Source organism: Bos indicus, chromosome 20 (assembly GCF_029378745.1).
Source record: "Bos indicus isolate NIAB-ARS_2022 breed Sahiwal x Tharparkar chromosome 20, NIAB-ARS_B.indTharparkar_mat_pri_1.0, whole genome shotgun sequence".
NCBI classification, from domain to species: Eukaryota; Metazoa; Chordata; class Mammalia; order Artiodactyla; family Bovidae; genus Bos; species Bos indicus.
In genome coordinates, this window is record NC_091779.1 from 7,914,405 (window position 1) to 7,929,581 (window position 15,177).

Sequence of the window (15,177 nt, forward strand, 5' to 3'; positions counted from 1 at the left end):
CCAAAAGAGCAAGACTGGCTGGGCAGATGAAAACATGTACATGCACGCACTTCCACTTACCACGTCACTCTGCTTGACCGCCTAAATTGTACGTTATTATTTTATATTGTTAGGTTAATCATGTTCCCATTATGGCTTGCAATTGTAATTATCTTTTATTTTTCATCTGGCTATTGATTGTGAAAGCAGATAAACATCTTTTACTATTGTGATTATGTAACTATTACTCACTTAATACCATTGTTTCATGATTGGTCAACAGAAAAATAACAGAACTCTCTACCAGCAAAACTGGGATTTAATAGGAAAAAAAAAAAAAACAACTCTAACAGAACTCTTAAACTCCCTGAGGTAGAAAAGCTTTGGAAAGAACTCCTGGATAAATGTTTAGAGTCCCCACATCCAGTAAGTAAAATCCCAAACAGAAAAATGCCCAGTGTCCACATCACAAGTACAATAAGATATCTTTATCTTGAGGTGCCATGCCTTAAAATGGCACCTTTTCATGAGTACAATTTTGCTTTCTTTAATATCACTAATCAGGAGCTACATTAAATACCAGAGGTTTTATAAATTTGCTATACCTTTTGAAAAAAAAAGGGATTTCACTTACTTGATTTTACAAGTTTAAAACAAAGTGGAGGGAAGTGGGGAAGCAGAGGAGGAGAAAGAAAGAGCCATTATAAGTGTTATTGTAGCTAAAAATTGGCATTTTTCAAAAATTTTTTCAAAAAATGATTATCAGTGCCTATTCTCCACCTATCCTAAATGGAGTTAGGGACATTAACTCGTTCTGCTAAAATGAAATTAATATCCATTTTCAGTCATGTGTGGATTCAATTAAAAATAATTACGACATTATTACTGGCTGATTCCACCTCACTGCTCATGAAGTATTCAGATAACAACAACATGAGCTGCCACCACAGGGAAATCTCAGGCTGTGAGCAACCATTTCTCCCTGTAAAGATGCAACCCTGAAGTGGCTTCTTCAAACCCAGTTTCCCGAACAATTCAGATGTTGCCACTCAAGTGTCTGAAAGCACTCTAGGAACCAAGCAGTCAGCCAGTAATCTAAGGGAGGCTTAAAACACCATCCTTACCTCCAGAGAAGCACAGAACTGAAGAGACAGGATGTGCCACAGAAAAGGGGTTGGCCCAACTCCTCAGGTTTCAAATGAGGTCACTAGGGCTAGGAGAGGTGGCACGACTCCCCCAGTAGGTCGGTGGCGGTGCTAAGATTTCAACAGAAATTCTGCTTCTGCTTCAGCCTTTGCTATCCCCAGACTATCTTTTTAAAATGTTTCTTTTACACAGAATCTACCATCATTTTTAAATAAAAGGCACAAAACACCAGCAATCATGTCCCACTCCCACTAAAAAAAATTCTTAAATTGAAATCCAGACATCTTGTCTATGTCTATTAATTTCTGCAGCTACTTGTACATAAAGATGCCATACTGACAATAAACATAAAGTTTCCTACTATGAAGGTGAAAGAAAAAAGAAATGCTTATTCTATTTTTAATTTTAAGAAAAACCAACAAACCAGTATCTAAATTCTACTTGGCGTTTCTTTCAAAATGAACATTTTCTTAACCTGTCCATAGTAAATTTGAATTTCCCCTAGCTCAGCCCCCTTTTTGTAAGTAAACCAAGTGAAAAGCTAATTTGGGACTTTCTACAGATATGAAAGTAATCTACAGTGTTCATTTTTATTGCAAAACAACCTAATTTAACTATATGTGAAATCTATTTCACCCCAACTTAAAAGTTTTTATTAAAAGGCCCAAAATCAAAAGCCATGAGACCTTTGCCTTATAATTTCTGTCCCATAGAATCTTTCTAAGTAAAGAACAAAGAACAACTCGAATTCCCATGACCGATTTTAAAGATTTTTGACATTGTGTTTTACATTCAATTATTAGGCTATCAACATTTCTGGTTATTAAATGGGAAAAGAAAAATACATATGTATTTTATATAACAACTTTGACATGAATGATACCATTTAAGAGAAATGCTTCTATTTTATTCCCCCTAAGAATACATCCATTTAAAACTTAATAAAGCACTGACAATAGGTTTTGTGTGTTGCCCCTTACAGCCAAGAATAGTGAGTGGCCCGCAGGAAACTGGCTAAGTCTTTAAGGGCTGGGAGAGCGGGTATAAAAACAACTTCCAGAAATTCATCCCTGAGAACTTCTGACAAGTTGCAGAGCTGGTGATTTCATAAAAGGTAACAATGAAGAGTTAAATGAGCCATTTCTTATACACGAATTTATATGCTGATACACAGTAGGATCGAACCCACAGCTCCTACACAATGCATCTCCTGCATTGCAGGCAGATGCTTTACAGCTGAGCTACCAGGGAAGCCCATCCAAATGTTATTATCAATCAGTGAAATCACTACCTAAAGAAATCACCATGGTTCAAAGAAGTAACCCAAGACCTCCCATTTGCAGACGATATGGATTCAGTGGCGATATAGAGAGATCATTATGTTCAAGGAGCTCAAGACTAAAGCCAGGCCTCCCAATTCCCAGCGTTGTGCTGTTTTCCATTCAGATGATAAAAATAATTGCTTTGCTTTTATCCTCCTCCCTGCCTCTTTTCCAGCACAGATAATGAAGACAGCATGCTCTTAAGAGCTGTGTCAGACAGACCAAAGGCCCAAATAACATGAGGTTGCCAAAAAAACTAAAGATAATGAGATTTTTACTTCAATTTATTTACGGCAGAACATCAAGGAAGGAATAGATAGATCTTCTTAGGACTGGTGATGTAGTGTAGATGGATGATAAGGAGAACTCCTCCACAGCGACTGAGACTTTGTCTACTCTTGGAGGAAGAAAACCTTCCACTTGAAGAGGACAGAAAGAACTTCTGTAAGTGGGAAAGTCGATCCTAAGAGGACACCTCTGGACAGGGTCAAGATGGGAAAGAGCCCAATGAGATTTTCCAGTCATAATCTACCAAGAACTGTGGACAACGACAGGATTCAAACATAGGAGACAGCCAATTTTCAAAAAAGCCAATCCTAATGACCTATGTGGGAAAAGAATCTAAAAGACAGTGGACATACATATAACAGATTCACTCTACTGCATATCTGAAACTAACACAACATTGTAAGTCAACTATATTCCAATAAAGATTTTTTAAAAAAACAAAAACTAGAGACAGAAGAGCTTCAAACTCATCACAAGCAAGATTCTAGAGTAGACTAAAAAGCTGGTGTCTGAGTACCTCAGAGGAAGCAGTAGCTACCTGGAGCCAGGGTAAGTTCTGTAAGAATAAGTCACATGAGACTAACCCCACTCCACTATGTGGTCACCAAATTGGTAATTCCATATAGCAGATGTACAGTAGATTTGGTTGATATAGCATATATCCTTATGACAGGATGGCGAATTAAGAATCAGATGCTAGTGCAAACAGGAATAAGTCTCTGAACAACTTTACCTAAAACTGATAAACATTAATCTGAAGTAAAGTCTGTATGTGCGAGTGTGCTCAGTCCTGTCCAACTCTTTGCGACTCTATTGATAGTAGCCCACCAGGCTCCTCTTGTCCATGGGATTCTCCAGGCAATCCTGGAGTGGGTTGCCATTTCCTCCTCCAGGGGATCTTCCCAACCCAGGGACTGAACACAAGTCTCCTGAATTGCAGGCAGATTCTTTACCACTGAGTCACAAGGGAAGCCCTGTGTACGGAAACATTAAATTGTTCTGCCCTTGAGCTCAGCCTAGGCAACAATTTTATTCCTTAAAACACTGAAGAAACGCATAATCTGTGGATAACTTGGAATAAAAAACGGTTGTGAATGGTTAATGTATAGATAAACAATCTAAAAGACTTTGAAAGGCTAGAACAGATGGTCATATACAGGAAATTTAGATAAATATTAAGTTTTATTCATGGGACTAAGAAGCCAATTGTACACATCCGTGAATGAAGAGATATGACTCAGCAGCAACATGTGTAAAAACAAACTTAGTTATTTCGAGATGACTGACCATCAAGAGTCAGCAATCTTGTTTTAGAAGGACTACGGTTGGAAAGCCATTGTTAAGAGAAATTATTCTATCTATCCCAGGTTCTGTGCTAAGCATTTTTAACAACTCTATTTAAGAGAAATAGGTAAAAACAGACTAAAAGTCCAGATAACTTACCCAACACAAGGCAGAAAGTAACAGCTAAAGAGTCTCCCTACTTTGGTAATCTGCAGCTGGCAATCTTAACCATGAGGCTTCAGTGCTTACTGGGGCAGGGAGGGATGTTGGGGAGGAAAGGGGGATCTCAGCAAGAGTTAGAATGGTTCTACTTACCATCAGTCAGCGTATAAGAAGAACATAGCAAATTGGTATATGTTCAGTATTCAAGGTAGTGAGATGATTCAATATCATGTCACTTAACAAGGGTTGAAAGATTTACCAACTTAAATAGGCTTCAAGGTAGGGTATGTAATTAGTTTTCAAAAATGTAAGATAGCCCACCTACAAACCATTCAAAAATGTAAGGTTTCCAAAGATGGCCCACCTACAAACCAATGAACACAGTCCTGGGAAAGCTCTAGGCTACACAGCAGCAGCAGAAACCCTGTGGAACTCAAAAACAGAGGATGACAGCATAGAAAAGCCTAGGAAGCATTTGTCATCACTCCATCCCTCAGTCCAGAGCAGCTTGGTGCCAAGAAGGATCCCCTTGGAGGGATTTCACTCCATAAATAAAAGAACAGTAGGAGAACCCTGGTAGGCCTCCTCATCGACTCACAAAGGATGACAGTTAGAGAGGAAAAACAAAAGAACTATGAAAAAATCAGAAAGCAATTAACAAAATGTCAATAGCGTGTCCTTTGCTATCAATAACTAAATTACTCTAAATGTAAATGGTTTAAATTCAAAGACAAAGAGTAGTTGAATGGACAAAAACTCAAGACCCAAGTATATGCTTCCTACAAGAAACTCACTTAAACTTTAAGGACTCTCATAGGCTAAAAGTGAAAGGATAGGAAAAGACATCCATGCACATAGAAACTAAGAGAAAGGGGTACCTATACTTATGAGACAAAATAAACTTTAAGAGAAAAGCTGTAACAAGGGACAAATAAGGTCATTTTATAATAATGAGGTCAGTTCATCAAGAGGATATACAATTATAATTATATGCATGCTGGTGGCTCAGATGGTAAAGAATCTGCCCGAAATGCGGGAGACCGAGAGTCCCTGGATCGGGAAGATTCCCCTGGAGAAGAGAATGGCAACCCACTCCAGTATCCTTGCCTGGAGAATCCCATGGACAGAGGAGCCTGGAGGGCTACAGCCCACGTGGTCGCAAAGAGTCGGACACAACTGAAGTGACTTAACACACACAACAAATCTGAAGGCAGAAACAGCAATGCAAGCGTAGAGGACTTCACAATAGACAGATTATCCAGATAGAAAATCAAGAAGGAAATAAAGAACTTAAACAATACTTTCGGTCAAATGTACCTAACATACAAAACATTCCATTCAACAGCAGAAGAATACACATTCTTCTTATGCACACACATATCCTCCAGGAGAGTATTTTGGGTCACAAAATTAGTCTTAACAAATTTTAAGAAGATGAAAGCCATATAAAATATCTTTTTCAACCACAATGATTAAAGCTAGGAGTCAATAACAGGAAGAATGTCAGAATAAAAATCAGATGTGTGGAAATTAAATTACACTTCTAAAAAACCAACTGGTCAAAGAAGAACTCAAATAATCCAAAAATCTTGAGATTAAAAATAGAAACACAACATACAAAAACTTTGGGGATGTAACAAAGACAGTTCTAAGAGGGAAGTTTATAGTGATTAACACTTAATGAAAAAAGAAACATACATAAATCAATAAATGTGTTAACAAATGAAGAAAAAGCATTTAACAAAAGTTCAACATCCTTTAATAAGAATTCAACAAATTGGGTATAGAAGAAACATACCTCAACATAATAAAGGCCATATATAACAAACTCACAGATAATACCATACTCAACAGTGAAAAGATAGAAAGCTTTCCACGATCAGGAATAAGACAGGATGTCCTCTCTTATCATTTCCAGTCAACACAGTACAGAAGTTCTAGTCACAGCAATTAGACAAGAAGAATTAAAAGGCAGTCCAGTGGGAAAGGAAGAAACAAAAATGTTTCTTTGAAGATGACATGATCTTACATAGAAAATCCTCAGTACTCCAACAAAAAAACTGTTAGATCTAATAAATGAAGTCAGTAAAGTCACAAAACACAAAATCAACATACAAAAATCTGTACACTAATTAACCATCTTGAGAATAAAGAAAATAATGCCATTTACAATAGCATCAAAAAACAGTAAGATACTTAGGAATAAATTTAACAAATTTAACTATACATCAAAAACTGTAAGACACCGAAGATACTGAAGACAAATGGAAAGATACTCGTGTTCATGAATCAGAGGAGTTAATACTGTTTAAATGCCCATACTGCCCAAAGCCATCTACAGATTCAACGTAATCCCTGTCAAAACTGCAATTATTTTTCAGGAAAATAGAAAACAATTGTCCTAAAATGTGTATGGAGCAATAAAAGCCTGAATGGACAATGAAGTCTTAAGAAGAACAAGGATGGGGGCATCACACTTCCTGATTGCATATTATATCACAAAGCTATCAATATAGTATGGTACTGACATAAAAACAGACACAGAGATCAATGAAACAGAACTAAAAGCCCAGAAATAAGCCTATGCCTGTATGGTCAATATTTAACAATGAAACCAAAAATACTCAATGGGAAAAAGTCTCTTCAATAAATGATGCTGGGGAAACCAGACATACATATGCAAAAGAATAAAACTGGACCACTATCCTATACCACTCACAAAAATTAACTTGAAGTGGATTAAAGACTTGTAAGACCTGAAACCATAAGACTCCTAGAAGAAAATATGGCAGGGGAGCTCCTTAATGTCAGTCTTGGCAACGATTTTTGGATATGACACCGAAAGAACAAGGAACAAATGCAAAAAATCAACAAGTGTGACTGAAGTGAAAGTGAAGTCGCTCAGTCGTGTCCGACTCTTTGCGACCCCATGGACTGTAGCCTACCAGGCTTCTCAGTCCATGGGATTTTCCAGGCAATAGCAATGGGAGTGGATTGCCATTTCCTTCTCCAGGGGATCTTCCCAACCCAGGGATCGAACCCGGGTCTCCCACATTGTAGACAGATGCTTAACCGTCTGAGCCACCACTAAAGCTTCTGCACAACAAAAGAAACCATCAACAAAATGAAAAGGCAACCTACAGAATGGGAGAAAATATATGTAAACCATATATCTAGAGGTTAATATCCAAAATATATAAGGGACCTCATACAACTCAGTAGCAGAACAAAATCTCATTTTTCAAATGGGTAGGGACTTCCCTGGTGGTCCAGTGGTTAATATTCCAAAGCAGGGGGCACATGTTCAATCCCTGGTCAGGGAATTAAGATCCCACATGACACGCCATGCAGTCAAATGATTGAATAAAACAAAACAAACAAAATGGGCAGAGAACCTACACAGATATTTTAACAAAGACAACATACAGCATCAGTGGCTATAGTTAAAAAAATATGATATTGCATACCGGAAAGTTGCTGAGAGTAGATCTTGAGTGTTCTCATCACAGGAAAAGTTAACTATGTGAGGGGATGAATGTGTTGATCATCTTGATCCTGGTAATTGCTCCACAATGTACATGTATATCAAATCATGTTGCACAATTTGACAAGTAATTGTATCTAAAGTTGAGGGAAGAAAACAAAGACAGACTGGGGTATCTCTGGTTATTAATCCCCCATTACTGAAAGTATTCAAGGACAATAATCAAATGGTCAACCATTTGGAGGTATGCTATACATGGGGATTGTTCACTTGCTAGAAACTAGAGAAAAACCTTTCGAGTTTCCTTCAGTCTTAAGACTATAACTCTGAACAAGAATTTCATTCATTTCCCCAGATAGAATATACTGCTGCTGCTAAGTCACTTCAGTCGTGTCCAACTCTGTGCGACCCCATAGACAGCAGCCCACCAGGCTCCTCCATCCCTGGGATTCTCCAGGCAAGAACGCTGGAGTGGGTTGCCATTTCCTTCTCCAATGCATGAAAGTGAAAAGTGAAAGTGAAGTCGGTCAGTCATGTCCGACTCTTCGTGACCCCATGGACTGCAGCTCACCAGGCTCCCCCGTCCCTGGGATTTTCCAGGCAAGAGTACTGGAGTGGGGTGCCATTGCCTTCTCTGAGACAGAACGTACAGTTACCTAAAGAGGCCTGGGTAGCCTCTCATTTATATCTGAGAAGGACCAGCCATCTAACTTCTTAAGCAACATTCTCCTTCCCTCCCATGTATCTCAATATTTTCCAATGCAATCCACACCTGATACAAAGGAAAACATCACCATTAGCATCTGTGGGGATGCTGTAAATTAGGACTTGATGTAACAGTGGAATTACTAACCAACCATCCAATATATGTATATTCTGCTTGGAGGCCCTACAAAGTAGCCTAAATCGGCGTTCTAGCCATAAATGGGCTTACGCTCAAGTTGGAAAATTGAGAATTCAGTCAACAGTTTCAGAGATGGTGGCTTAAGCTTGCTTTGAGGACTGCGAGAGACTTCAGCTAGAAAGAAAAGGGGAACAAAGGAACAACGTCAAAGAAGTTAGGAAATACAGGGCTTGTTCCACAGGCAGTTACTAGTCCTGGCTAATGGGAGCAGAAGGTCCATGAGACCAGGCAATAGGAGACATGTGACTTGCCGACCATTTAAAAGGAATGCCATGAAAATCACCCTTTCCTGGATTCTTTCAGCTGCAGAAAGCCAGAAACACTAAAGATTACGAAAGTAGCTAGCAAACCCTTTTATAAGTAACTAGTGTCACCTTTTTGAAAGATGATGCTGGCCCCAAGTTAAACGATTCTGAACCCAGGTGATTCCAACAAACAGCCAGGCTTCGAATCCTGGGCTAGAGACTCAACTAACCCATAATCTCATTAATCACTGAGCACCCCATACTTTTTTAAACTAACACCTGACCACACAGCAAACCAGGAGTCTGGTGGAGCAAGAAAAAGGACCAGGCACAGACAATAAACAACAGTCATTAGTGGGGAAGAGACAAATTTGCCCCAGAAGGACTTGCCTGAACCATTCAGCCCAACAAAAACTTCCTCGATAGTTAGAAGTCCTTAAGAGACTGCCTTTTCTCCAAACCCTTCTAGTTTACAGCATCCCTGCAAAGGCCATTGGTGACATTTTCCCTTGTATCAGGTGTGAAAATGTTTTAATCATGAAATTCAGAAACAATCAGCCCACTTGTTTTTCACCTTCTCAGCTCTACCCCGCCCTCTTCCACAAGGAGCGGGGTTTTCCACAGAAAAAAGGGAGCAGGATGGTCTATGACCCACAGGCGTGGGCTCCAGACTTTCATGTCTGAAGTCCCTCTGGACTAAGTCCAGAAAGATAACTCAGTCATTTCAACCTGATGACTGTCTGGTGATCAAGGTGAGGTAAGTTAATAGTATTATTTCATAATCCTTCAAATGTTTCCGACCACCCGCTGCAGGTGCAGGACTGACCCTGTCGACAGTACGTCCTGGCCGTGCTGCCCAAGACAGCAAAAGCTGAATTGACATTCACCCTCCTCACCTTCAAATTTCAGGGCTGTATCGAACGTTCGAAGCAGCAGGTCCTTAGAGACCATCAAGTCTACTCGTTCCTCTGTGACCAGATGAGGAAGCTAAGACCCACAGAGGGGTTATACCTGCCCCAGGTTACACAGCTGAGAGGCCAGAGGCGAGTCTCCATTCCTGCCCTGGACTCCCAGCCGAGGGCGCTGCCCCCTGAGATCACACAGACACCTCACTGCGTTCTGAAACCTGGAGAACCTGCTCAAGCTCCCTTTTCAATGGCTATTTTCCATTTGTTATCAATCTAACCATCACTTTCTGACACTTAATCTCTGCCAGGCACTACTAGAAGTGCTCTCTGCAAATTAACTCACTGAATTCCTCCAGCAACCCTAGAGGGCAGGTTACAGGGATTATCCCCATTTCACAGATGTGAAACCTGAGGTAGAGGGAGGCGACAGAGTCAGGTCCATCTCATGAGACGGACTGGCCCCAGAGTCCCCACTCTTAACCACTTGGTGATAATTTATAAAGGATAAATGCTTTAAATTATAAAATAATGGAAGAAGAGGTGCAAGCCTTGAAAAGGGCACAATCACTAGTGTATGATAATGAATCTAAGAGCTAAACCATACATTTTGTTGATATATGCAATATATTTCATGCTTTTTTTAAGGGATTTTGTGTCTGAGAGAAATATAGAAAGCATATTAACATTTTAAGCATTTTTAAAGGTAAAATGATCATGTACACAACAGTCAAAGTCTGCCACTTGAAACAGGCAGTGTATCTGAGTGCTGGTTCTACTCATGCTATTATGTAAAGCGAAGGTGTCGCCCGTCTTCTCCTATGCTGGCCTTCATTCTCGGCTAGGAGGCACTCCTTTTACATCAACCCTCTCCAGAAATCAAACCTCAAAATACCAAATTGAGGATTAAAATAAGAGACTGTACCTCTGAAGATTACTTTTTTTTTATAAAAATGTCCAAAATCAAGATCACTGGAACAAATGCCCAATATTCAATTATGTTTTCACTCTCCTTCATACTAAAAATGTCAAATCTCATTACCTTGGTTATCCAGGAGAAAAAGTCCAGGAGCAATCATGGTAGAAATAAGAAAATTACAATTGTGCCCAAGATCAAATTTCAAGAGAAAAATTGCAGTCAAGCTAAGAAGATGCACTGTCACAGAAAAAAGTTACCTGACATTTTATCAGCCAAAAGTCTTAGTGTTGAGTGTGGAGAGGCCCACTCAAAATGCAACAGATCCTAAAAATTCTAAAATCAGCAAAGTATTGCCTTAGATATGAACCCCACAGTACAGAGAATCAAAGCAGAGAGCAGAGCCAGGCATACAATAGGTCCTCAAATATTTGTCAAATACATATAAGAAAATGTTCATCAAAAGAGAGAAACATGATAGAGACTGCCAGAATGCAAAATAGCAAGTGACGCTGCTTAGAGGTTTTAAGAACTTTTAAATACCAAGATGATAGCACAAGAACTAAGGATTATATAGACTGGACAAAAATGGCAGAGTACCATCCAATCAGGGCAAAATGCTCTGTGATCTAGTACCTGACCTGTACTTCTTAAGAAAAATAACTCTTAAGCCCAGCCTGGCCTAAGGGAGGGATCTGGACCCAAGCCCTACAACGTGGCATAATATTTGCAGTACAACTCTAACATGGCAGAATTCCCTGAATTTGGTGCACTTCCATTATAACACTGTTTTTAATTTAGAACTCTCAACAGGAGTTGCTTCATAACAAATTCAAGGTCCCGCTAAAGCAACATAAATACAGATGCAATTAAACAAAAACTACATAAATCAGGTCTGCCATATCTGATCAGTAAATTAAAGCATAATAAAATTACAGTTGGCCTGGCAGTTTGAGAGTAATCTGGACTCTATGCAGTACCATTCTAGCCATATTCCAATTGCAAGGGGTTTTCCGACATTTATACCATAAATCTTTTTTCTGGGGAGTCACACTTGGTCATAAACTCTGGCTGAATGTGAAGTTAGAGCTTTAAGTACCAGTATAGGGGCTACCAATTCTGTACAGAATCCTTAATATAGAAGTAATATTATAGTCCTTTATGTTTTAATACCTCTTTAGAACACATTTCCTTTTCTCATATACCAAAGGAGGTCACGTAACAGAGCTCACCTGAAATTCCTGCGAAATTTAAGTCTGAGCCCCAATAGTAGTTTCTTATAAAAGCACAATGAGAAAATATTCCAGACTCTTCTGCAGTACTCACATGATTAAGCAAACAAACAAAAAAAAGGTGTGAAACACAAGTGAGGAACCTGATGAAATTTCACAGAGCCTTAGTTACCAACTACTGTTTTCCTCTCTACCTTTAAGTGTTTCTAAACTGCTCAACGGACAGGAGAGGTGCTTCAAAGGAAAGTCTAAGGACACACCTGTTACATAACCTGTTCTTGGTTGACCAGGTTATGTGGCTTTGATAAGGAAGAAAACATAATCAGAAGCAGGACAAACACTAATTCTCTGTTCTGCCTTCTCACATTAGCCAGGGCATTCACCTGAGTCACATGCCCAATAGCTAGCTCTGTGCCTCAGTTTCTCTAGTCACTAACCATGAGGTCTGCTGCTATCCAAATTCCTACTGGATCAAAGTCAATGAGCACAACAATCACACAGAAAGTCCACAAAGGAATATTAAACTGAAATGCTATGTGGTGTAAGAAAAAAGCCAAAGGTTTTTGCAGTAGTCATTTGTTTTCCTCCAAATAACTCCATAGGAGTCAGCTTGGCCATAAATCAGGATAAGGTAAATACCTATGTGCTTTAAGAATGCACATATAAAAACTCAAGACAGATAAATTTAAAAGCTTCCCAGGTAAAGCTGTCACTGCTTGGACTATCCTGTTCAAAGATCAACCCACAGAACCCAAGAGAACAGGTCTTTGATTTTTTGTTGTGAAAAAAAGGACTTCAATTCCCCTGACATCTTCAAGGCCTAGAACACAAGATGGCAAAGCTTTAGAAAACCTGGGGCCCCATGGGACCCCAAATGATCAATTCTGTCTAAACATCTTACATTTTCTTATTTTTTATCTATTGGTGGGGGTCTGCTGATAAAACCTCTTTAACTCTGATAACCTCTGCAGAGGTCTATCGCTACCCAGGCAGGGGTCAAGAAGGGAGACGCTGCGCAAACACAGATGTTGCTGCCAGCTGAAACCAAGGAGAGGGGCAGGGGCTGCAATGGGTTCCTAGGGAGGCAGATGGATTCTCTCCTGGAAATCTAACTGGTGTCTGGGAAACGAGAGCTGGGTTTCCAAGGCGGCCTGAGCACCCAGCTTCTACAGAGCCCTTCATAGGCGAGGAAGCCTCCTTGGCGCCAGCACAGGACGTCATCATGCCCCACCGTGGAAAACTCCCAGCACAGGAATGTTAGGGGACCACCACGCACACCCCAGGTTCCCAGTGGAAAAGAGACCCACAACATAATCCTATGGAAGTCCAAAGGAATTCTGGCCGCCTCTCCTAACCAGGATAACTATAGATACCTTTTAAAGCACACTTATGTTTCCACGCTAAAGAAACGTTGGCGCTTATGTCCTGAGCGGAATTTCACTCGCTCTGCTGCTCTCCGGGGACCCGCCGCGAACCCCTCACCCCGGAGCCAGGCATTGATGGGAGGGGCGATCCCAGCTTTCGAGGCTCTCCCTTCTCCACCGCAGGAAGACCGCTGATTTCCCCGGCACCCGAACGACAGAGACCCAGCTTCCACCCACCCATCCCCGGTCCCCGGAGCGGGGCCGGCAGAGGGCGAGAGGGGCCGCGCGGCCGGGGAACCCCGCGCTCCGCCGCCGCGCCGCCTCTGCACTTGTTGCAGTCCCCGAGGGGCCGGGAGGCGGCGGCCATCCTTCGCGCCGCTGAGCCCGCGGCAGCACCTCCTCCCACCCCCTGGAGACCCTGGACCCTGGAGAAAGTAGCTCCGCGACGGCGAACTCAGGTGAGGCGGACAAACTTTTCCGCCGCGAGGGGCCAGGGGACGCGAGGATGGAGCCCCCAAAGAGCACTTACCCGGAGCTGCAGCCCTACAGCCTCCGGCGCCCGAGCGAGGCGCTGCCCCCGCGCCCAGCCCGCGGGCGCCCGGAACGCGCCGCCCGAGCCTGGGAGGCTCTCCCCAAGCGGCCCACGCCCGGCGGCTGCGGCGCGGCCCGGCCGGCGCGAGGGGGCGGAGCCGAAGCCGCGCTCCGGGGCCGGGCTGGCTGCGCCCGCCGCTGAGGACGCCCCGCTCTCTCCGCGCCTGCCGGCTGCCGCTGGATCCGGCATCACATGGCCCGGCCTGCCCGCCGCCGCGCCCGACACGGGCTCCAGGAGGAAACCTGAAGCTGCCGTACCGCGCGGGCTCCGCTGGCCCCCTCCCGCCGCCGGCGGCCGCTCGCCTGGGCCTCCCTCCCCCGGCCCCCAGCACCAAGACCGGGAGAGGCAGCGGGACCGCGGGCGCGAGGTTGCGCCCGGATGGCGGCGCCCGCGCGCCCCGGATCCCACTGGAGTCAGGGGCCGGCTGCCCGCGCCTGAAAGGAGATGTGCAGGGCCCGAGGAAGGCCCAGCCTGCCCTCGGCCAAAAGCCACCACCGTTGTGACTGAACGTGCTCCAGTTCTTACCTAAACATCAGTAGACGCCTCTTGTTTCTCGAGGCTCACGATCCTCCAGCCCAGAGCTTCACCAGCTGTGTGATTCTCTGCGTGTTCACGCCCGCAAGGGGCTCATTAGAAGTCATCATAATTCTGACCAGTGCAAATTCGATGAGTGAAACAGGGCACCCAAAGCTGGTGCTTTGGGACAACCCAGAGGGATGGGTTGAGGAGGGAGTTGGGAGGGGGGTTCAGGATAGGGGGACACATGTACACCCGTGGCTGATTCATGTCGATGTATGGCAAAAACCATCACAATATTGTAAAGTAATTAGTCTCCAATTAAAATAAAAATTAACTTTTTAAAAAAGAATCAACAAAAAATAAAATTAAAATCAGAATTTTTTAAAAAAGTCATCATAATTCAAAAACATGAAAACCCTGTTACTTACCATAAACAGCAATATGAGAGGGAATCCCTTACCATCCACGGCGCTTTTCTGGTTAGAACTGATCACAACCCCAAGCAGAGAAGCCTCTCCATCAGCCAGGCCTTCCTAAAAGTGATTTCAGATAATGATAGCAGTTTTAAAGACAAAAGTACCCATTTGATCTTTCTCATAATTAGATAGTGAAGGACAGGGAAGCCCGGCATGCTGCAATCCACGGGGTCGAAAAGAGTCTAACTAGACTTACCAAGTAAACAACAACCCATTTGATTTTTCTCATAATTACCTTGAGTCTCTGTTTTGGTTTTCCTATAAAGACCTGTCAGAACCAGACAGAACCAGGACAGGGGAGTAGGCCAAAGGAACTGTATACCAAGACACCCCTTCACCAGCTGTCACCAACACCCCTT

General features: G+C 42.4%; 1 protein-coding gene across 2 annotated transcripts in view; it reads right to left on the reverse strand.

Annotated features, from left to right (window-relative positions):
- Positions 1-14,225, reverse strand: part of ARHGEF28 (Rho guanine nucleotide exchange factor 28) — a 343,837-nt gene extending 329,612 nt beyond the window's left edge. Inside the window, exons 1-2 of one of the 2 annotated variants that reach the window (XM_070774539.1) lie at positions 13,761-13,879; positions 7,649-7,802 (exon numbers count right to left, since the gene is read on the reverse strand). In XM_070774539.1, coding sequence (XP_070630640.1) covers positions 7,649-7,685 — 37 coding nt within the window. In that variant the 5' untranslated portion in view covers positions 7,686-7,802; positions 13,761-13,879. Of the gene's footprint in view, positions 1-7,648; positions 7,803-13,760 lie in introns of both variants that reach the window. The other variant, XM_070774543.1, reaches the window with a different exon arrangement.
- Positions 14,226-15,177: the final 952 nt, after the last annotated feature.